Source organism: Epinephelus lanceolatus, chromosome 23 (genome assembly GCF_041903045.1).
Source record: "Epinephelus lanceolatus isolate andai-2023 chromosome 23, ASM4190304v1, whole genome shotgun sequence".
Lineage (NCBI taxonomy): Eukaryota > Metazoa > Chordata > Actinopteri > Perciformes > Serranidae > Epinephelus > Epinephelus lanceolatus.
The window spans coordinates 23,060,699-23,086,043 of record NC_135756.1 but is presented as its reverse complement, the minus strand read 5'-3'; the positions used below and the strand labels follow the sequence as shown (position 1 = coordinate 23,086,043).

At 41.6% G+C, this 25,345-nt stretch overlaps 1 protein-coding gene across 2 annotated transcripts in view; it reads right to left on the bottom strand.

Annotated features, from left to right (window-relative positions):
• tbc1d22a (TBC1 domain family, member 22a) overlaps positions 1-25,345 on the bottom strand; it is a 196,301-nt gene that overhangs the window by 97,902 nt on the left and 73,054 nt on the right. For both annotated transcript variants that reach the window (XM_033615048.2, XM_033615049.2), the window contains exon 10: positions 856-962. In XM_033615048.2, coding sequence (XP_033470939.1) covers positions 856-962 — 107 coding nt within the window. The remainder of the gene's footprint in view (positions 1-855; positions 963-25,345) is intronic.

Below are 25,345 nucleotides of genomic sequence, written 5' to 3'. Positions count from 1 at the left end.
TGCTCTTCTACCAACTGGCTCTGGCTTCTGTGATAGAAGGTGACAAACAGATGGTTCGTCCAGTCACCTGCCAGTATATTTAGAAAGTTTCTGCCCTTTTCCAAACAGTTTCCAGTGGCAGTTTCTCAGATGGATGTGTGTAACAAACCACCTGGTGCAAAACAATTAATAATACAAAAACACATACTGACTATTGCATTTTACTCATGCACAAAAATGGGACTGTGTATACCTATGCCAGCCCCCAGAAATATGTAGTACACATGTAAAAACTAAAGCTGTCATTAGAAAGAAGCCTGTAATTTAGCTAGCTAATGTTCAATTAGGCAAAATCCAGATGCCAACAAGTGAATCACACTTCCTGGAATGTGAAACAGTTGCTAGTGCTGCTTATACGACTGAGAATTAACCCCTTGCTGTGCAGCTGTACAAAACTTCCATCCAATTTCAGCTCACTGTTTCAGATCAACGGTTTATGTGGGTGTGAGATTTCACCCTTGGGTTATCATCCGATCCACCTCATATAAAACTGCAGGAATACTGTACTTGATATGCTGTGAGCCCATTGTGCACTTCCTGCCAAGTGCAAACAGGTGGAGAGCTGAGATAAACGAGTGGCAGTGAGAGGTGCACTTATCACTATTAAGACCAGATCAGAGACGCATGGATCCACACAAAACAAAGCTTTGAGAGAGCAGAGGAGCTGTGAAGGGAGAGGAGAGGCATGGATAAAGGGGGTGGTGGGAGACTCAGCATGCACAGTATGCTGGTGTGAAAGTATAAAACCATACGTGGGCATTTTTAACAGACTTTGTTGTGAGACAACCTACATCTTTTCATCGCACACACGCTTACCTGGATGCCGTCCAGTAGTTTGCTCATGCACCAGAAGCTGTCAGCCTCAATGTTCCTCAGAGCCTCTTCCTGGAGACTGGACACGTCAAAGTTTTCCACTTCCTCCTCTAGAGAAGAGAAAGGAGAACAGAGAGAGTAAAAAATGAGCAGTGCCAGGGAAAGAGATGGACAGAGGAAAAGAGATGGGTGAAAGAAAAAATTTAAGTAAGGTGGAAAGAGAGAGAAAGACGCACTTCAGGTACTTCTACCGGTGCTGCAGGGGCTCTGTCGTTAGCCCACCACTTAAACAGGGGAACAAGAACATCAAGGTACAGAGGGAGGACACTTCCAGTGGGTAGAGTGGGAGCAAGTAGAGAGGTAAAAGTGGTTATGAAAGAGATGTATGGAAAGGTACAAAGATGCTGACAAATTAGGAGCACAAGAGTAAAGACAGGATGAAGCAATGGAGCAAGTGTGGCAGCTGAGTGTGTGGGAAGAAGATAAAACTAACAGAGCAGCCAAATCATTACCATCTCTTAAAAAAAGTGGTTCAGCCTTTCTCCATGGCTACTTTGAACATTTAGAAAATGTCAGACAGGCTCCACGTGCACGGTATAATGTGTACTTGTTATATTGCAGATACTGAGTGTGTTCAACATATTTTCTAGGAAAAACAAAAGAAGTGATGCAACTTTATGCGGTCTCGGAACTTGCTGAATTCAAATTACTGCCCAGAATCAGGTCATTAACTATTGAAGAGCTGCTTTTACACTGCCAATGTAATGGTAAATAAAATATTTACCTACACTTGTATAGTACCTTTCTAGATTTCCAACCACTTAAAGCACTTCTACACTACGAGTAACATTCACTCATTCACACACATTCACATGCAGGTGGTTGAGGCTACGGTACAAGTTGCCACCTGAGAAATCACATTCTCACAATATTTCATATTTTCTACTACATTTTTGTTGGTATTTGTTTACTTTTTAGGGTTTCATTTTCATTCCATTGTTAATGTCCTTTGTAAACTGCTATAACTATGAGTACAATGGCAAATGTGAAGAGTGAGTAAAAGAAGGAAATAGGGCTGGGCAATATGGTCTATAAATAATACTGCTATATTTTTAGGCAATATTGTAATACACAGTATACATCTCGGTATTTTGAAATCTCCTCTGAACTACTGTGACTACTAAAATACTAAACTACTAAATTTAACTACTGTTACAATACAGTTAATAAAGTGCCGTTGAAATAAAGTAGTGTTATAATAAAGTTTATTAAAGTACTGTAAAAATAAAGTTAAATACTGTTATAATAAAGTGTTACGATAAAGTAAAATGACGTACTATTATAATAATCAAATTTAATGACGTACTGTTGTAATAAAGTTAAAAAAGCACTGTTGTTACGTTAAATGAAGCACTGTTATAATCAAGTTAAACAAAGTACTGTTTAAATCATGTTTAGGGTTGGGATCCGGATCCGGATCCGGTTCTTTTTTGGAACCGGGTCCAAAGTTCCGGTTCTGGAACCGGTTCCATCACATTTGGCGTAATGGTTCCTGCAAATGATTCCTAGATTGTAAAAAAAAAACAAAAAAAAACAAAACGTGCATTTCCATTAGAGTGCGGCACGGGCCGCATATTTCTGTCCGAACCCGACCAAGCCCGACATCATCTAATCACTAAAGCACCGAGTTTGTGTCACACAGTTGTCATGGTTACAGGCTATTTAATAGGCCGGGCGTGCGCTGGGTGCTCAGCGGAGAGGGAGACCTCCATGTTTGAGACAGGAGCGGGCGGCGGGAGGTCCGACACTTCCACTGAGGGGAGCGGTAGAAATATAACAAAATAAGATAAAATAGGAGACACCTGTCTCCCTCTTTTATTTAATTTTCAGCGTTTAATCAAGGCAGAGGCGGGCGGCAGGAGGTCCGCTTCCAGCGAGGGGAGAGATAGAAACAAACAGCCAATGTGTGTGTGTGTGTTCTGTTCAGGTGTTGTCACGTAAATAACAGTGTCCAAGCATGAATGCGTAATAAGTATTTTTTATTACATTGCTGTGGTTAATTTGAGGTGACAGTATTACTGTAGAAATCAGAGAATCACTTTTTGTTGTTATATATTCTCAGGGAGATGATACAAGCTCTAAATCTGAAATACACACCACACACAAATGTGTATTTTCATCTAATTGTACTGTGCAATTAGAATAAAGTTTTTGTATTTGTATGATTGCATTTGTGTTTATTATATACTTGTTTAAGTATAGCAAGTATAATGAATATAATGTAGGAATCGGTAAGAGGAATCGGTAAGGAATCGGACCATTAAGAAGGAATCGGTAAGGAATCAGAATCGTTAAAAAAAGTGGTGTGGTGGTTAGCACTGTCGCCTCACAGCAAGAGGGCTGCCGGTTCGATCCCGGGTGTGGGAGCCCTTCTGTGCGGAGTTTGCATGTTCTCCCCGTGTCAGCGTGGGTTCTCTCCAGGCACTCTGGCTTCCTCCCACAGTCCAAAGACATGCAGATTGGGGACTAGGTTAATTGATAACTCTAAATTGTCCGTAGGTGTGAATGTAAGCGTGAATGGTTGTTTGTCTCTATGTGTCAGCCCTGCGATAGTCTGGCGAAGTGTTGATGTTTTTGCTGTGAACTTGAAGGTTCCAGTCAAAAGTTACATTACCAATTCACACAAACTTAAACCATTACTGCAACCATACAACCGCAATACAGCGACTATAACCTATATATAGCCCACCCCTAGAATGAAGTAAGGTGGCCTGCAATATAGATATTCTGAAATACATGCAGCAGAATTAGGTTAGGACATGTCCTAAAACACACTGCAGACTGCACAGAAGGCACAATTTCCAAGCAACGAGCACCCTGAGTTCCCAGTCATCTCCAGCGGGTGACTTCAACGACGGGTGTCATCAGATGTCATTAACGGCAGCAGTGTGTGACGGACTGCAGGGGCTTTGACGGGCTTCTGACAAGCCACTGACAGCCAGTGGGGAGGAGATGGGACGAGACTGATTAACAATGATCTACAGAGAGAAAGAATAGGGAGAGGGGGGGCCGGAGAGAGACAGAGAAAAGAACAGAGTGTGTGCTTGTGTGTGCGTGGTCATAAATTGGAGTTATGCATTTGAGAGTTTTTTTTTTTTTTTTTTTTTTTGCATTCCTAATACACACGTACTCACACACAGGACCTGGCAGCTCTGCTTGGTATCCTTGGCAACCCCAGTGGAATGTTGTCAAGGTTGTAATGAGCATGCTCAGTCTGACGGACGGACAGACAGACAGGGAGCTGGCAGTGGGCCAGGACTACAAAGCCAGTAACAACTAGGCTGTATGTGTGTGTGTGTGTGTGTGTGTGTGTGTGTAGGTGTGCGTGTGCATGCGTGCACTGGTTCAACATCCTGCCATGCAGGCGCCTCTCATCATTGTCTTGTCTGCTTGAAGTCAGGTGAGGATGGATAAAGAACGGACAGAGAGGCTACAGTTCCTTCATTTCAGAGGGACCTTTCATCCTATCACACCCGGACAGATCAAGGTGTCCAGAAATTGTGTTCACACAGCCAGCAGATCTTCAATACCAGATATGGAAGTGGTCAGGGGCTGGATTATGATTAGATGTCAGTATAGTTCATTCTAACCGCAACACTAACACAAGCAATATGAAAAGCAAAATGTAATACAGCCGCAGGCTTCACAGAACAGCCATTATTAGTGCAAACATACAGAGATATAATCTCATAAAATCCAATTTTTGGAAAGGAATCACAGACAGCTGATGGAATGAAAACTCACATTATTTCTCCTCATCTTAAATTGAGGCCACAGAAGAAGTTAACTACCATCAACTAGAGCTAAATGTGGCGCTGGAGCAGCTGTTGGAACAGCACAGAGACAAAAGAGGCCACCATCTGACCAATTTGAAGTCAGTATTTAGTTTGATAGATCCTCTATAGTGATGCGAAAAACAATGACAACACATGAATGCAGCCGCCCTCTCTCTCTGGGCAACACTGATGGCATTAAATTTGTAACTGAAAAGATTAATTGTAAACAGCCTGACTAGCAATCCGCATGGTGTCGTTGCTGATTAACAAGGTGGCGAGAGTGCTGCTGCTCTGGTGTTCTGGGAGACCCTGAGTATCCCAAAGTCTCAAATCAGTCTTTGTCGTGGCTGAAGCCTTGTTGTCGGGCTCGGTTCCAAACTTAGACCTTGACTCGAGAGCAGATTAGAAGGGACGGCTTCCAGGAGTCCAGTGGTCGTACTGGAATTGGGCATAGCTCATCACAATAACAAGGACACACGAGAGGAAGAGAAGAGGCCATGTGGATGGAGTGCCTGGGCTCTGCGTGGCTGGATCACAGGACAACAGTGATCACCGGCGGAACTGAAGCGAACACCTCCAACCGGCTTTACACGGATGAATGCTTATAAACAGTCGAAGCTCAGGTCATTAGTCACTTTCATGGCCAGGTAGTCCAGACAGCTCTTTCTGCTCACTGTTTAAAGGATAAAAGAATCAAAGCTGTGTGCTGAATGGCTGATGATATCACAACCTGAGGCTGAATTTACTTTTCATGATCCACCTTCAAACTAGGAGTGTTTTGGTGACAAAAAATAGCAAAACAGCACGATTAAGCCACCTTGAATGCCTGAACAGGCCGTTTGTCTCAGTTGACCTGCCTTCAAAAGAAAGAAATTGCTAATTGCTTCCACAAGATCCATGCCTCAGTAGAAATTCCTTCACGAAAGTCTCTTGGTGATTACTTTTGGAGCGGTGCCTCCACACTGAGGACCAGCTGACAATACATGTCTGGGACTTGATCCGTGTCTCAGTAGAAATGCTGCACAAATAAGAACCTGGGGAATTTCTGGAAGTTCAAGCTTCAGTGAGCTTCGCTTCAGAGAATGGGAGTCTCAGTGGCTTTAGTTCTGTGCAAGATGCGTCTCCAAAATAACCTTTTGCCAAATTATATTCTGAGGAGGAGGAGAGAGCGGGTCTGACGCAAACTCACCTTTGCAGGAGGAGAGAACTTGTTTGATACAGCCAACGGCAAACTCCCATGTCTGTGCACAAACGGAAATGCGCAGGCCTCTGAAGACGGGCGTTTGGCAGCAAAGCACAGCCGGCCACGGACTTGGAGGCATCGCAAAGGAGCATCACACGCATGCACACATAACTATGACAAAACGTTACAACTGATTACAAAGTGGTAATTGTTTGCTTGAAAATGAGAATGATCACAGGATTTCTCTGAAGGAAAAAGCATCCCCGAATCCTTTATTTACAGAGGGAAATGTTTCATTTACAAATCCTAACTTTCTCCAACAACGAAAATTCATGGCAAACTATTATTCTCATGACAGTTCCAGCTCTGCTGCTTCATATCTCCTCTCCACCATCAATCCGCCACTCCTATCTCTTTTCATACCTCGACTTCCCTCTGATCGTCTCTTGATCTCTCTTTTGGTACATCAATTTACCTCTCTACTCTCCCCCCTCCCATGTTCTCCTCCGCTTCTCCTATACAGCCATTTGACATCTCCTCTGTTGCTATTGCTACCCTGCCTCTCCAAGCTGTTCCCCGCTCCCCCTCCCCTCCTTCTTCCTCACCTCTCTTCCCATTGGCTATGGAGCCTGTTTCCTGCCAGGCCCCAGGGCTTATTTCCTGTTTGTCCTGGCGCAGGGGGCAACTTGTCCAGAGAGACCAACTGCTTGGTCGCTGCCAGCTGTGAGCACTTGGCACAGCTTGGCATGCGGAGCTGGGTTACACCTCCGGAGACCGAGTGCGGGCACCTACATACACAGACTTGTGCACGCACGCGCGACTACACACGCTCACACCAGTGCTGCCATCTGCCCTCTACAACTATGGGCCACAAGGTAATGTGATGTAAGATGATAAATGAGCTAGTTTAGCCTGATGTAATCATAAAGTGTGTGTGCGCCGAGCATGTGTGTGTGTGTGTTTGTGTGTGTCTTTGCAGACAGCAATTGGCAATAAAAAACAGTCCCGTTTGACAACCTTCTGTTGGTTCAGATTAATCAAAAGCAAACCTGAGTCGCAGACCGCCAGAGAGAGAGAACACTACTGGTTTTAACAAGATTTCACAATCCAAAACCCCATAAGATCACATGAAGTGGTGCAGTCATTACTTATAATTTACAGCGGCGGTTGGGGTTAAATCTAATCAATCTAATGACTTACAATTTGGTTGCTGAATCCAAACATGTCACAATCCACTTTCCAGCTTCCAGAATGACACCCAAGTGACACAGCCGAAGGCTTGACACTTAAAAATGAGACACATGCTAGCTGCTAGACATGTAATACTTCCACTTCCCAGAGTCTCTCCCGATGCCCCACCACCACCACCCCACCTCTCACTCACTCGGGCGTCTGCAATCAAGAAAAAAATGTGATTTCCCACTGTGGCACAATTAGTGTGATAACACCGTTGTTAATGAGAGCTGAATAAGTTTTTTTTTAAGAGGTGGCATTCATACTGTTGGATAATTAAGAAGAGAGTCAACTTGGCAAGACTGGTGTCACCAACACACTGGGAGCACACACACTGGCACACACATGAACATACACGTGTGTATATATGGGATCTCAGGAGATGAAAGCGTTATGAGGATTGAATTATGCCTGTGTGCATACAAGATGGGAAGATATGAAACCAGACAGCTGGAGGTAAAGGAAGGTAGGGATAGGGGTGTGTGTGTGTGTGTGTGTGTGTGTGTGTGTGTGTGTGTGTGTAACAGAGAGAAGTGATATGAGTAGAGGTGGGGGTTCATGAGATTAATGCTGTGCTCACACTACGAGCAACACAGTAACAGAGTGACCAGCTAGATTATTGCCGAGTCACTGCTCAAATGCTTGTTAACATAGTTATGTCATCCTGGGTTTGTGTGTGTGTGTGTGTGTGTGTGTGTGCTTGCCACAAAGCATCTTGACTTAAAAAATAAATCAAGGATTTTGATCAATGTCTGAGCCTCATTTTAACATCACATTTTGCCACCTAATTACATCCATGTGTAGCGTGCACTGCAATGCACATAAAGCTCGCCTAGCATTAGCTAGCTAAGCTTGATACAGCTAAAGATGCTTCGCCGCATCATTGGGGTGCTGAAAAATTTGAGGCCAGCTCAACTTTTACTTGTAACGCGTCATTCCCGTATGCAGTGACAAGTGTCAGACGTCAGTTTGTGGCTTCATGTCACCGGCTTCCATTGAAAATGATTTCAAGTTTATTGAGGTGTTGCTCCTAGTGTAAACACAACATGAGGCCTTGTTCAGACTGCCAGCCCAAATCTGTTTTTTGGCTTACCCATATTGTATCCAGATTGATTTTTAGAAAGTCTGGACAACAACAAAAAAACACATGAAAAGTCATTTTTGCAAATTGGATCTAAACCACATTTGGAGGTGGTTTGAAATAAGATTTCAATCAGATTGCTAGAGATGCGTCAATCCGGACACTCTGGCCGGCCAAATCAGATTCCAAAGTGTCTTTGAATGCATCACACAATGACTTCATATCATAGGCTGTATATAAAGATGGACAACATAACAGCTCCCCAAAAGTGAAGCCAAAACATTGCAATCTTCCCCTGGGGACTGGCTGCAAAACTCAAGTTCATGTCAAATACATTTTTCCCAAAGATGATTTCTGCCATTTTAGGTAGTTTTTATCTCGTTCATGTACGTTAAAGTGTTCGTTTTTTTTGATAAGTTTAGTTAAAACTAGCAATTTGATGTTAAAAAAATGGGACTGAGGTCCTGATTGACAGCTGTGTGTGCCAATCGGTATGCCCGCTATCGATAGTGCTGCTTGCGATTGGTTGGACAGGTGTATGGGCAGGAACTGGATACCACAGACATCGCCAATGCACAGACCCCGGCTCAACATGAGGTCACCAGTTCAAGATGGCAGTGTCTTATCCAGGATAATTTGGTTTCATTTTTGTACATCCAAAGTGACGGATGGAATGCATGCTGCTACAAGCAGAGCACTATGGAGGACAACATGGAGAACTACAGTCCATGGACAAATGCCAAAAGAAACTGAAATAAATAACTACGATTTGACAGTGTGACTTTCTGGAGACTGATGAAAGGAATTTCATTTCTCATGCTTCTGTGTTGGAAAGCCGTATCAACGGCACTGCTACATATATACTGATGCCTATGTCGTTACCCCAGCAACCCAAGAAGATAGGATGCTGATGTCTGGTGACACAAATCTGATCTGATCACTTGCATACAACACTGCAGACAGTCTGTCTGTCTGTCTGATTGGCCTACATTCTGATTGTAGCCTCAAAATCTTATTTTAAGTCTCCTGTCTAGTTTCCAAAAAATCTTATCAATGGCAAGTTATCCAGCGTATTCATTTCATAGTTCTTAGAAGTTACAAGGTTTTTCCTCAAAGTACACCACTAAGCTCGCTCATTGAAAGCACTGAACTTCAGCCTCACCAGTGATAAGGAGCGCTGGAGGCCATAAAATCTACACAATCACTCCAACAATGTTCTCATCTCCCACTATCTGCACTATAAGCCATGTGTCCATACATCAAACAGCAGGCCCCACAGCTGTTGGCAAGATAATGTAAGTCCTTGACATCAAATGGAATACAGCTATTAATACCATATCTGCCTATGTGCAGACACATAATGAGCCACTTGCCCCGAGGTAAGATGGTGTCTTGTATGAGGAAGCTTAAAGTGTGTAACGTTGAGTAAGGCTACCGCATTGCATTAACTGTTGCTGCTGCTGCCAATATCTCTATTCCCATGGCATCCCTCCCCATCACCGCCCCTCACATCGGCCTGTGGGATGTTTGTACAGCACAGATGTGTGTGCGTGAAACGTGTTATTCCACATGCGCGCAGCAGGAGACTCACTCTACAATTGTGTAACCATGGCAATGCCAGAGAGACGCAACATTGTCTGGGATGAGATGTGTTTGTGTTTGCGCGAGGGGGGAGTGGGCATTGGCCACCAGTAATACAAACGATAGCTGGATCAACAGGATGGTTCCTGCTAGATCTTGAAATTCATACCCGCTGCAAGGCTGCCCACATGAGAAGCGATTTGAGAAACACTTTTTGCAATCATGGCATGCAATAGAAAAATGGAGACATAAAAACATGAGGCACCAGTTGGTCTTTAATCACCAAACAGATGTAGTTCTGAATCTTTAGTGCAGCACTGAAATGATTGGTTGTGCTAATCAAGTGATTGTCTAAAGGGGCACTCCAACAATTTTACACATGAAGATCAGATTATCCATCATGAGCACTAGCAATAGAGAGATTTCTAAAGTTTGAAAAACACACCACTAAAGATGCCATTAGTGTTATCTTAGCTTTTGCGTGAGACTTACAATGTGTTACATAAACTTGTGTTTCAAGCAGAAGTGTCAACTTTTAAGGTGGTGGCCATTTAGAATGCAGAGAGCAGGACTGTGTATTGGCTAGGGCTGCACGATAAGAAGAAAAAAAATCGCAAAATGAGTCGTAATGGCAGTGGAAATGGCCATTTTTGCATGTCATTTTTGCTAGGAAATAAATTTGATGATGACATGATTTTTTTGTGATTTGTTAAAAGGTAAGCATGTTCTCCTACATCTGAAACAAGATTTGTAGGCTGGGGCATCTCTATAGCACCACAATGCTTCATTTGTAATGGTGTGTTGTGACACATTTTACCTTTATTTAAAACAAAAAATGCTGCTTCTGCATTTACGATATTGCCATATTGCATTTTCGATAATATGTGCCCTTTTTGACACTGCCTGTCTCATAGGCCTGCTACCTTTGAGTTTATGCAAGTGACTTGTTATGTTGAAGTGAAAGAGTGAAACGGCTGAAGATAGATTACAATACTGAAGGATCTAGCAGTCGGAGAGTTTTAACACAACATGAACTATTGCCACAAATCTTTGCATTGAAATTATTATCTAAAATACGATAGTGTTTTTAAGAATCAATACAGTATAACAAAACCTGATATCGCAATACTCATGTGGATCTTGTATAGTGTTTTCTTACACCCCTAGCAAAGAGAGTCTAATGAAGTGGTACTCAATCTATGGCCTGCAGTCCAGATTTGGCCCAAGACAGGATACAGGGTGGCCCGCATCACGCTCATCTCTTCAAGATGACAATAAATTGATTTATACTTGGAATTATTTTGTACTCTGAATGTAAATAAGGTGCCTGAGTACATACAAAAGCATCAAATAGAACTTGTTTATAAAGAAAAAATCTCAAATGTTCTTAACTCCTACAAAACATTTTCTTAATCTACTTCTGCAACGTCCAATCACTGGAGTACCCCTTTAAGTAATTTATTCAAGTAAATAAGTCAAAATTAAAGTCCAGGCAAAGCCAAAATTGAATGTTAAAAAAGTCGCAAGGTATACAGAATTAGGTTTCTCTGAGATGATGGGGGTGTGTCCGCTCATGTATGACATTATGCTCATAATGTCCTTCTACACAGAAGTAGGGATAAGTCAAACATGTACAAGTCATAAGCAAGTCTCAAGTCTTAACTTTGACGTCTCAAGCAAAGTTACTGTGGTGACACATTCAGGTACCTTTCTTTGTGGGTTCTGTAGTGACAGATGAACCATCTCTCGATTTGCTACCTTCATCAACAACATAATGCTTGAATCATATATTATTTCTTGACTGACCCCCTCCATGATAGCTCCCAAGTAGCCTCATGGTTGGCCTTTGCCAATCTGCTGCTTCCTAGTCAGATTTGCGAGCACTGCACTAAATATCACCCAATCATGTTTCAAAAGCAAAACATAACTTCTCAATATCTTAAAAATGCAAATATTCAATTAAAAATTTAAGTCTTTTCAAGACATCTGTCTTAAGTCAAGTCATGAATACCAAGTCAAGGTCAAGTCACGTCTTTTATCAGTGTTAGTCAAGCATATCTCAAGTCCTAAAATTTGTCAAAATTTATGTGACTCAAGTCCTCCACCTTTGCTTCTATCTCAATAACCAGTGTAGTATATGTTTATTTGGCGGGTTGGACGTCACTGACCATTCACAGACAACAGCACTGGTATATTTTTATCGATACGCCTAACTCTGCATCCCTCTGTGTATCAGCTCTGGTAGTTTCCACCTACGCTCCTTCAAGTGCTTGCTTTTAAAAGTACCCCGGGTTTTAACAGATCTGGGGAAAACAGCAATTTCCTACTCTGCACTTTTGACATGTAACAATCTTCAAAAAGATCTAAAATTAGCAACACTTGTATCCATTGATAATTTTAAGGGCATCATAAAAACTGTGGTGTCAGTGCCAGTGTGTTTGAATAGTTGTTTTATTGTGAATGTTTGTGTTGTATGTTGTATTTGTTGCATTTTAAATGTTGTCTGATTGGCTGCTACCTCAGCCAGGTCTCTCTTGTAAAAGAAATTTTCAATCTCAATGGGACTTCCTGGTTAAATAAAGGTTTAATTAAAACTAAAAAAATAAGAAGGTTATGCATCACACCGAGGCTTCCTGTGGCAAAACAGTGTAAACGCACAGGCATCAAGCAGTTAAAGTGAATAACTCAATCGCATCTCCACTGTCACTTTATATAGGCTGTTTCCTTTTACAGACACACATAAACATTTTTTAATCACGTAAGATGTCAGGTCCACTCAAGGCATAGTAAATCTGCCTGCCTAATGTACAAGACACATTTGGGAGCTGAGGGAAAGTTTTCTGAGATGTAAGTGAAGGATCAGTCCATTAAGTCATTAGTGTGCGTAATCTGCAGGCTTAGTTAGGGAAAGAAAAAACATTAGGGGAATAGTAATAAGCAGGCATTATGAACGGCAGCACACAGGCAGCCGACGAGCCGAGTGGAGACAGAGACACCTAAAGATGTAATCCTGTGCTGATGCATACACGATATTTTTGTGTAAAAGTGTGCAAGGACACAGTGTTGGTGTCCAGATCCCTTGTGTGTGCATGGGTGAGGGTGTCTCGAGTGTTACTGCTTTGTTTCAGACATGCCCGCATATCTGAAATGTGTATTGTGCGCAAGTGTGCGTACATGCACAAAGTCATGATGCAACCCAAAACACCACACACCACACAGCGCAGCAGCACGGTAAGATGACTGTTTCAATTGCCTCCAATTGCATCAGGTCAAGCGGAACGCGTCTCGCTGGTGACAGAATGATAAAACAGATTTTTTTTTCCTCCCAATGAAACGGCTGACAGAGAGAACGAGAAATAGAGACTTGGAGAGATCTGAAGCTTCTCGGTAAGGAGAGCTTCAATTTATGGCTTTTTATAGTCAAGTAATTAACTTAATCTAAAAATATTCAATAACCCCTGCGATTATTCACAGAAGATAAATCATTTTTTGACAGAACTATTTCTCTGGATCATTTCAGAGCTCTATTGCTTTTTATCAGGAGCAATGAGAAAATCTCTGGTAATATGGCGAAATAAGATCAGGCCGGATGCAGATGAAAGCACAGCTATTGATTTTCAGCTTTACATATCCTATTGTCACGTACCGACAATGGTCTCTGCGGTTTCTACGGTCATCTCCACACTGTCGGCCAAAACATGCAAGATTCAAAACACAATAAAAAACACAAAACAAATGTGGTTCAATCCCACTGCAAATGGTTTTCACATGGCTTAAGGAGATTTTCTGTAATCATGTTTACAGTCTAAAAATTTCATGTATAACTGGAAATAATTTAAAAAAAAACATGTCCTGTTTTCTGCCACATATTTTTATTTAAGTTAACAACTACATGCCTGATGAAATCAATTTATTTTAAACGGCTGAAATACTTCCTCCCTTTCATATCACCTCTGGGTTGAAACCATATTCTCTTTCAGTAAGGTGTACTTCAGTTGGTTTGATTCTGTCAGACACAACTGACACATCAACACATCTGTCCAAATACTCAAAAAATATAAGACATAAATTCAATCCGCCACCTGACACTTTGGAAACAAAGATCATTCTGCTTTCCATTTCCTTGTCGTTGTAGGCCTCCACCAACCAGTCAAGCTGCAGTTTACATCCACATCTGTCCAGACTCATATGTAGCCATGACAGCAGACAATGCCTCAAATATAGACGTTGCTGCAAAGACGGAATTAAAATACTTCAAAGATATTTTCCCCCTGGCAGCAGAGAAGATCTATACAATCAGCATAGTTTAAAGATGAACACCCAAGATTAGTGTCACCAATTCACTATCCGACCAAATGTCTCCCCTTCTGTTCCTCAGTTGTGACACTGAGTAACGGCCAGAAAAGTATGTAGTGACTTTTAGCAAAACAAAATGTCTAAACAAGCCACTGAGGGCAAATGGGTGAGCTTGTTTTGGACGCATATTCTGGGCTAAGAATAAACCAATGTCCAGTGCACGTTATCTGTTTGGATTTGGCGATCCATTAATTCTCAATACAATATAAACATGCTCACCATAGCGGCAGCACTGTCCATATGAAATCATTACTCCATTTAGCAAATTTAGTTTTACATATTAATACAAACTACAGTTTGCTTCCCATTCCACACACCTGATTCCCATTACCTGGAGCTTACCTATATGCCCTTCACACATGAGTGCTCCACCCTGTGTTCAGTTAAATAACTGCATGTGTATATTTAAATCTGCCTTGTGTTCAGATAAGGATAAAATAAAATAAAACTACAGTATGGCACCAACAAAGAGTTTTTACAGAATGTTATGATGTCACTGTGAAGTTGACATTTGACCTCTTGAATATAAAAGGTCATCACTTCATCATTTTATCCTGATATGTGTGTAAAATGTTTTGTGGGGTCATACTGACCTTTAACCACCAAATTCTAATCAGTTCAACACTGAGTCCAAGTGGATGTTTGTGCCTAATTTGAAGAAATTCAATCGAGGCATTCTTGAGATATCAGGTTTGTAAGAATGGGGCGGATAAACAACACACAAATATGATGCCTCTGGCCACGGCTCATACAAAATGTTGTATACGTATGTAGCTCCTTTTATTCTAACAAAAAAGTATCACATTATTTTGTACAATCTGTTGCTGAGAAAGACTATTTTATATAAAATTGCTTGCATTTCTGATTGTGTCATAAAGTGTGTTTTCATCAACTTATTTTTCTGCTCAAAAAAAAACAATCTCAGCTAGGCATTAGATATCTGGAGACATTTTTGGACCACAGAATTAACAAATACATAGTGATGATAGATAACTACATAAACTACTGATTCATTCTGAGAAAGAACACACAGAAGAATACATAAAAAGCTCCTGGACAAAGTTGTTGGTAGATGGATACACTGAAACACATTAAAACAACCAGAATAAGAAAATATAGATACACATGTATCGCCATTTTATGTTTTGTGATACTGTACCAATTCTCAAAAACACTATTAATTTTTAATTAATAGTTTACATGTAAAGATTTGTGGCTATGGTTAGTTTTGTGTTGGGTTTAAACCGTTAATCGCTGGATCCTTGAGTGTTGTAATATATCTGAATTAATGAATATTTTTTATTTTGGTTACATACAGAAGGATTATTTCACACAACTTTTCACAGACAGTAACCAAAGGAGGAATAGGATGAAGCCCCAGGCTTATTTTGGCCTATCCTATATCTTATCTTCAGCTATTTGACTCTTCCACTCAAATGTAGCAACATATCAGCAGCATAAACTTAAAGAACTTGGACCTATGAAACAGGCAAAAATCATACAGGGAGCATGGCTAGTATTTAGTACAATTTTACTAAGATTAGATTAAAAAAAAAATTGCAATATATACCTTGTCTTACAGTATCACAATATATTGTAATATTAAGAATCATAACCCGTTTTGTTATATGAATTGTTTTACCAGATTCTTACCAATACAAAACCATAAACAAGACATCTACAATGAATCCAATCTATCGCCCTGTAAACAAGGTATACTCTCAGGTTTAGACTGATTTATAATTCAGTGGCCTTAAAAACGTATCAGTATGGCTGCCAGGCAATACAGTTTCACAGAACAAAAAGGTAAAATGTGCATTCAAGTAAAGATATGAGAATACTGAATGCAACCTCTTTAAGGAGAAAGAAGTAGACCATGAATGTAAAGTGGCAACATCAAACGTCTGAAAGAGAAGAACATATTTCAGGGGAATGAGAGAGAGACATTTATACAGAGAAAGGTGGAGATAGACAGAGACTGAGGGTCAAAACCACACAGCTGATTCAATTTCTGCCAGCCCAAATGCTATTACTTAACCCCAGAAACATGGTGATTGCGTTCCAAACCAAATAGAGGAGTGGAGAGTGAGACAAAGCTTGAGCCGGGAGAGAGACAAAGAGAGACGGTGTCAAAGAAAATTGAAGAACAAATCTCAAACTGTCTGGGGGAAAATAATGCCGAGTCAATAATCTCAGCGAATGATTAAAGCAGGAGAAATTAGAGAAAGCAAAAGTAGATAAGCAACAAAGTAGAAGAGACAGTGTTCCTGCTGGATGTCAGCAGCTGTGCTCGGGCAATCACTAAGCAGCTCATTAGAGCTAATAACAGCCGTTAATCAGAGGGAGACTTAGAATAGAAGGCTCGACCAACGGTGGCCAGACCATGGGGAGAAAGAAGCCGATATTAGTTAACCGCCAACTGGCCAAGATCCACTCCACAGATTGCTCAATCTATAGACGAACAAACGACCAGATGAGTGGATACAAAGACAGGGAGAAGAGGGATCAACGGGATAAGCAACAGACAATGCTGGTTAAAAGTTTTAAATGTAAAGCAGGTGTTCATCCCTCCAGTAGAGTTCCAGAGACTTTTAGAGTCGATGTCAAGCTGCATTGAAGCTGTTCTGGCGGTATGGGGTGGCCAAACACCTTACTAAGACATTTTAGACTGTTGTTTTTTTCTTTTACAGCTGGGGTAGGCAGTTTTATCTTGCCATCATTAGGCAAAAATCTCATTATAAAGTTTGAGCACATTGTAATTCAAGTGGTCTGAGAGAAAACTAGACTCCTGCAACTCCTCTTGGCTCTGTTTGCAGGCTTCTGAAAATCTTGCCTGTAACAAGAAACTTGGCTCATCTCAGGTCATTTCAGAGAGAGGGCTGTTCTACAAATGCAGATGCACGTACGTCCTTTCAGATGGTACCAGCCTGATTCAATGGTGGAGAATTTCACAGAGAAAGTTGCTATTCCAGCACTGGCAACAACTGCCTTCATTGCAAAGCAACCCAAAAAAAGTGAAGACAAACTTATGAAAAGAGAGTCTAAAACAAAATTTAAAAAGTGTTAATGTCGGCAAAGCATTTCAGAGATGAAGAGAGAATGTTACTAATAGTTTAGCCTTCTGCTAACAAGTTTGCGTTTACGTAAAGTTCACGTTTATGTAGCTAACATTGACGAGAGGCTTGAATCACAGTGTGTCCGACGACTCACTCCCTGCCGCTAGAGACCACCTAGCTGGGAAGAAAGTGGGCAGCAGCTCTGGAAACTGACTCCCAGGCAGCGTCCAGAGCAATACAAAATCAGCCACTGCAAACCCCAGCTGAGGGGGTACAGACATCCTCGTCTCCCTGCCGGATCGTGAACTTTCTGTTGCTGCCGTCACACAAGTTAGACCTGGCACTGCCGCCGGCCACCCGCCCACTGTGACACACGGAACTAGGGGATTTGCGCCTGGCTCCCAGGAAGTGTGACGGGTGTTGAAGCCATTTTTCGTAGTGGCGAAACAGTGGAATGACTCCCGAGCCTTACACGTGATGCCTTTGGGCTCAAAAAGACTTTTTCCCACAGGCTTAAATTGGGAAAGAAACGTCTGCAAATCAGCGGATACATTTTCTTGAGCCTAACAAAACTTGCGATATGACTTGTTTCACTATCAAGATTTGGTCCAATAACATTTGGAAAGTCTAAAAGAGCCACAAGATAAATTCTTTCCATCCCACTTAAGTTAACGAAGCGCTAAACTGGAAGTAGCCAGCTCAGCCAGTGGAAGTCTTCAAAGCACTTGGGTCCAATACTGCAGATGTACATCTGGCATCAATTATCTGGAATTCAAGCCTTTCTAGCTTCATGTGCCACTGTGCAACTTTCATAGGAATGAACAGGGTCCGGCTTCCAAAGCTGTGTCCAAATTTCTTAATACATCCATGGTTTGTGCTGGCCAAATTCAAGCCTCTCTCTTCCGGACAAAGCCATCCACAGTGGCAGGGAGCAAGGCATGGGGACTGTGGGGTGGCTAGCTCTCTACTTGTCTCATATTTAGTCTGATAAACAGACAGAGAGCATGGCAAGAGGGACAGGATTAATGAGCTACGTGCAACTCCACAATTAAATATGCCCCTGGTTGTCTAATGGGAGGGGCTTAGGACAGAGAGGGGAGAGGCGAGAGCCTTGGGAGAAGGGTGTATTTTCAAATACTACCTTTTTTTTTTTTTTTTTGTCTTTTTCAGATTTCTGCCTACCCCAGCTCTAATTGGTCGCCCGTTTGTGTATCAAGTCTCCTAAAATTGACACTTTGTTTCAATGACCACACACGTTGTGCCAATCATCATATAACGATTCAGCACTATAAGTCCCCTGATGTGAGGACGCAATTGAAATACAGATGAGCACAGCACGCCTCACTGTGCCACAGCTAAAGCTCCATGCCAGCAGACAAACAGCAGATCACAGAGGAGATACGAGGGGAAATGCAGAGAATAGAAGGCGGATATAAAGACAAGACAGGGGAAGATACAACATAATGCTGAAAGGGCCAAAAGTGAAAGCTGAAAGTAAAGCAAACTGCTGCTCACTGTGAGACGTACTGCCAACCTAGAACATAACATTCAGGCAGAATACGACAATGAGATTTCAGTTTCAGAAGAAGGAATCTTAATTTATAGTTTCTAGGGTCGTTCAATTTCAGGTTTCTGTTTTGATCCAGTCTGATGAGACTCTTTTCGTTATATAGGAGGTATCAGCTTGAGTCTGTGTTCAGTGTGTGTGTGTGTGTGTGTGTGTGTGTGTGTGTGTGTGTCTGTATTAGTAATAGCTCACCTCGCCAGTCTGTGCCCTGTGTTTGTGTGTGTGTGGTGTTACACTCCTGCAGGCATTTCATCACAGCTGACTGACAGTATGTTTCCATCTTCCAAGCTTTGTCCCTGGGTGCTCCACCAAGCCAGTCTATCTGCAGTCTATCCACCAAGCCCCTCAACGCACACACACAGACACACACACACACACACACACACACACACACACACACACACACAAAATGACAATGCAGGGGCTGTGTGTGTGTATGTACGAATATAAGTGGTACCTGCCGCACCTTGACTTTCTCAAAGAGACATCCAGCAGAGCCCACTCTCTTTCTGTTCTGATGCATTGTTCCCACCGTGTTTCTATATAGTGATATAGGTTCTCTAATACCCTACTTGTGGTATATTAGCAGCATTAAGGAGTCTGTCACAGTCAGCCTCCCGTCAGGCTCTCACATTAAAGCCAGTTGGCCTCATTTGCATCAAAAGAAGCGAGGCATTTTACGTCAGCATATGTAAAATGGATCACACATAAAGACCAGCACAGACACATTATCCAAATAACACAGAAAAGGATATGTGTATAAGCACATGTGTGTATAATTAGTGAGCTTTATCCAATTTAAGACGCAGTGTATCGGCAAGTTTTATCCAATTTAAGACTTTTAAAACATTTTATTGCCAGTTAAAGAGCAATATTACACACATTTCTACAGGTTTACGAATTCCGATGTGGAAAAAAATATGGCTGTAAAATAAAGAATGTAGAACTGAACTCTTAGCAATGATCAGTGATTGAAAAACACATTAAAACGTGAGAGAGAACCGGCTCCAAATTGTCTGGTCCATGGGAATCATATGTCTCTAAGCTTATCAAGTCCTCTTATCAATGTTAACATGTCTTTTGGACAGTTGCTGATGGACAACAACAACTTCAAACCCACCAATCAATAAAGGAACAAACAGTCTTAAGTGTGGCATCATTTCCTGAAGAAATATGACAACAGTGTTGCTTGTAATTTCTGTGAAATTATAATTTCAAGTAAGGATGAAAACACCAGTAAAATGCTGAAACATTTTTTGGCGTAACATGGACTTAAATTCCAGGAATGCCATGATTTTGACACCCTGTGCAGGAGTGCCACTGCTTCCCAACCGAGCAACATGTCCGTTACTGAGGGTAAATATCATATACTCTGCTATAATAACATAACCACAATGCAGGCAGGCTTGGCAGGTTTTTTGGATTATTTTTTGACCTAAGAAAACCTTAACGAATACAAATGCTGTACAAATATTCTCTCACTTCATCTACACAGTGTTTAGACTCAGCAATAACAAAAGAGCTGAGTTGATGCTGAAAACCTGCGAACTGAAAAGGAATCAATAAGAGAACTGATAAAGAATTGGACTGATGATATGTATTTTTAAAGGCTTCAGGGAGATGCTTGAAACCCAACTGGACCCCAACCCCTTTCACTACTCTCCTCACAAGATGTTTGATCCTTCTAAAATTGGAAGCAAAGCACTCCACCATCCTTTTCTCATTGAGTCAGAGATGTTATGTATTTCTTAATTAGAAAAAAATCAATACACACTCAAAGGGTCCTCTTAAATATTTAAGAAGATATGGAGTCTCTTTTTGGACTTCTTTGATTCGCTACTGGAACCCCTCAATAAAGAATAAGGTGGTACCTATAAATGTTGCATAACAGCAGAGAGCAACCCCGCTGTTGTCTTTTCTCTTGCCTTTCCATTTCCCCTCTCCTTCTACATTAGTTTTAGTACTTAATATAATTATTTAGTGAGGTTCTGTTAGCTTCCTTCCTTCCGTTACCTGAATGTATCTTGTAACCTGTAATCCTACGGATGGGTGGGTAGGGTGGTAGGGATGGAATCAGGGATTCTGACTTCAAGGTATAAATAAATATGATGAACAGTATGAAGTCAAATCTACATGTTTTGTATCTTTTTTGTGGGATAAAGCCTTTGAAAATGAACAAAACATAGAATCAGACAGATGAGCAGAATCGATAATGACACTGGTATCAGTAAAATCTTATCAATTCCCATCCCTACACACAGGCAACAACTAATTCATGCCCACACAGAGTTTACACAAATTGTCCGAAATGCCAAGAAAGGGGTGCCAGTTGTAGTGAGGGCTTGCCCAATGAATATTCACTTAGCCATTTTCATTGTTTGTTCCCCCACAAAAAAAAACAAGTAGAAACAAAACATGCATTTTAATTTAAATTGTATTTTTTGTCTGATTAAACAAAGATGCAGTCTATGCCTCCCTCTGCCAGGACTGTCGTTACCCAGTTTATTGTAATTCCGGAGCCAGTGGTGCAGCACTAGACCACACCTGCTTCTTTTATTTGTGCATAAATGTAAATAAATGACTGAATAACTGTGTATTAAAATTACACATAAAAGTGAATAAATTACTGTGATATTGACAACAATGTTTTAGCGTGTAATTCTGAACATCCATCAAATTCTCCAGTCCTAGTGTTCGGTAAAACATCCCCTGGTGTGTAGTAAAAAAGCAGCTGGGAAAGAAAAGTGATATCCAGCATCTGTGTATAGTGAGGGAATCACAGTCGTTCATTGTTGGTGAAAATATAACAACTGCAGTGACTAAAATGAGTGTATAATAAGATGCATGCCCCCCCCCCCAAGAAATTTGACAGTCTGGGCAAGGTGTAGGCTACTTACACTGTCCACCACGCTTTTTTAAATGAAGGAGGGAGTAACCACAATGTGTTTAGCCAAAAAAATACATGAACATAATCTGAAAACAGGCTTTTTGGTACTCTCTCCATTTCCTCCCCTTGGTTTAACAGCATTTTTCTCAGTTTGTAAAGCATGTTTTATGACTACAGGACTGAGACAAACTCTTGAAAATATTGTAAAATGCCAAAGAAGAAATATGGGTGGCATAATGCTCTTACTTTCTGCGTGTATAATTTACAAATGTGCCTTAAGCAGACCAAGCAAGTGACAAAGAGCATATTTTAAATGGAAGTACACTTTTGTCTGTATTTGTGACAGCTTAACGAAGCTTCTGGTATGTGTCTGTGGATCTGAGGAGACTTTAAGAAAGGCTGGCTTAAACACACACACAAATACACACAGCATCTTCCACAGCACTATCAGGACCTCCATCATACAGGCTTACTGCTCTTTCTTCTCCTCATCCCCTCCATCTTTCCAAATAACCTCTCCAAACCTTTCTGACTCTACAGTGATGTCAGTTGAGCTGTGTAAAAATTTTAAGGCTTCTCTTCTTTAGTAATTCACATTGCTATTTGGAGACAAGCCTCTGCTTCTGTTGCAATAAAATGCATTTCAATTTTAAAAGATAATTAACCTCAAACAATTTAGGTTTGTCGTCATGCTTCTTTTCCTACAGGGACGACAGCATATGTCTACAAAATCGTCAAAAGCCGTTTAAGAACTGAGAGAACTTCTGTCAAGGCTAAAAAAAAAGGCTCTTAACTTTTCTCTTTTCCTCAAATATCAAAACTATACAGTGTGATGTTTCTAGTTGTGGTGCTGACCAAATATTCACCCTCCTTTCAGCTCTGTTTTGGTCTCCACCAACTCTGTCAACAAGGGCAAGTTCTGGCTTTTTAGCAACTCAATGTTCCACTATGCCCTTTTGGAACTTCAGCTGAGGTGGTACAAAAAAGGGACCAGGTACTAGCCACAACTTTTCAGAAAGGAAAACCAAAACAGAACAGTTTCAAACCAGTTGAGTCGAGTCAGCCAAGCTGGGACGGTACTATGCAGTGGAAATGACTTGGTGCCTCTCTGTCGGCTCCGCCAAAGTTTCGCTAAATTTATGCTCTTGTGTCTATTTTATAAGTATTGGTGGTGCGTTTTGTGGTTGATATTGGATGGTGGTGATGTGTGCCTGTGGGTCCCTCAACGAGGTAAGGAACTCAACTCACCCATCTGAAAACGTACCTCTCCTGCAACTCTGATAGCTGGCCAGGTAAACGTGAGTAAACATTGAGGAAAAGATGGAAAAGATGGGCGCCAGCTACAATCATGACCACATAGACATGCAAGAGCCACTTTTGTGTCTACTTCTGCATCCACAGCTATATCAGAGGCACCATGGTAAGCACTGAGAAACCAAACACCAGCTGTGATCCTGATCATGTTGATCTTTCTGCTAAACTAGCAACCTGCTAGCCGTTGTATAGGCGTTGAATAATAAACTGGACATCCTTTGTGCCCACATCAGTTTCCATCGAGATATCAGGAACTGTAACATCCTTTGTTTGACTGAAACTTGGCTAAATCCTGGAATACCGAACAGCATTCAACCAGGTGACTCTTTTTCTATATGTTGATCTGACAATGCAGGGGACTCTGGCAAGAAGGGGGGTAGGTGTGCGCTTTATGATAAATAAGGACCAGTGTGACAGTGGGAATGTGAGGTTCCTGTTCCCCCTGCACCAAAACGGAAATAAAAACTCTGGATCACAGCAAGCCGTGCACCATTCAGAGGCACCTACAAAGCAGAGTAGCTGCCTATCTTTGGTAAGAGTGACCATACGGTCATGTTGTTAAGGTCAAGATCTGTAAGCAAACTACAACACATGTCCCTAGTGATGTGAGAGATGGAGCCAATCAGAGTCTGGAGCAAGTTCAAGGACACCACTGTCAATTTCAGCGATGACATCTATGGATCTCTGCTAAAACAACAGTGGCAACTGCACCCAAAACTACAGTGAAATCATTCCACAACCAGAAACCATGGATTACCAGAACCATCCGGGGTGCCAAAAACACACTGTAGCTTACAAGTGAGGACTGCAGTCTGGACACATGGACAATAAAGCAGCAGCCTACAATGGGAAAAGAGGCAATAAAGGACTAAACTACAATGCACATTTCGCAGGAGTTGTACCTTATATGATTCTATGTGACTAATAAGTCAATGATTGATTGACTGATCCTTGTGTCAAACTCTTGGTTGGGCATTCAGAAAGACAGATACATTCTACAAGAAGCACTGCTTTCACCCAGTGTTCAACAACACTCAGTACAGAGCTAATTGCTGAATCCTTCAAGAAATCCTTGCAGCAGAGAAGCTGTTGCTAGCCACTTTCTGCCTGCTATGACAAGTACAGCTTCACAGCGGAGGATGGTGATAGGGTACACCAGGCCATTCATCTCTTAGTTGATAGGAGGAAGGACTGCCTGGCTTGGCCGCTTCCTGACAGCATGGGGGCACTTTCTAAGTCTGTCATTTTCCCCCTTTTGAAAATCTTGTTTTCCTGCTCTGTTGTTTGTCCCTCTCTGTCATCCCTCATGCCCTCACTCCTTCTTACTCTTAAGCCTGCCAGGAGACACTCTAACTGCTATTATACTCTACTTCTTTGTCTCCATTCTGAGTGGTTCTCTTTCACTCATAGTTGTCAAACCTTCACCTCTCCCAATTTTGTTTCAAACACACTACCTCATCTCTTTCCCACCCGTTTCTCTTAACCTGCTCCCTTGTTTTCATCTTTCCTCAGAGTGGATCCATACTTAGACACTGGCATGCAGATTACATTATGGATCTGCTTGCAGATCAATGGCTGCTCTACATTAAAGGAGGACTGGCCCTGCTCCTTGGCCCGTCATGCCCCATCCTGGCCTTAATTAGATGACTTTTATTGTCGGCTAATGGGAGAGGCACCACTCTATGGAAGATAGGGAGAAGACAAAAGCAAAGCAATGCCTCACAGGTGGAGAACAAGAACGATAGACTCTCCAAATCAATTTCTGCTTTGACACGCAGGAGGCCTGCTAGATTGCTTAACAGTCCAGGTGGATACACAACAACTTCAGAGGTATTTTTCCCTCCGCGGCATCAGAAGAGTTTATCAATAATCTACCAATTGGAACTTTTCAATTTGGATTAACAGTCAGGTGTTAATGAAAGCTGGTGACAGGGGGAAAAGGAGGAGTGCTGCGAGGATGGAGTGGTTAAGAGGTCGGGCCATCGCTCCACATTGCATCATCAAAAGGTAAATGGAGTGTATGGCAGCTAAACAAGCACTGCAGTGCCAGACCAAGGCTGTATTGTGACTCAGAAAAAGAAGCCAGAAAAACAGAGCCAGAGAGTTAAGAAGTAAAAACAAAGGGTGCATTCACACTGCAAGCTTTAGTGCTCAATACAATTTTTTTGCTTAGTCCTAATATTTTTTGCTTGGCTGTTCACATTGTTTTTTAAATGTTGCCAATATCCGATTCCAGAGCAAACTAGTCATGGTCCTGAACTGTCTCACATGTGCAAAAAAAAAAACAATAACAAAGACAGCAGACTGTCGCACGGAAGTGAAGTCAACGTATATGGTTGATGTAAGTTGATTTGTCAGCAGATGATAACAAGGATGAGGATGAGGACAACGGCAGCCAA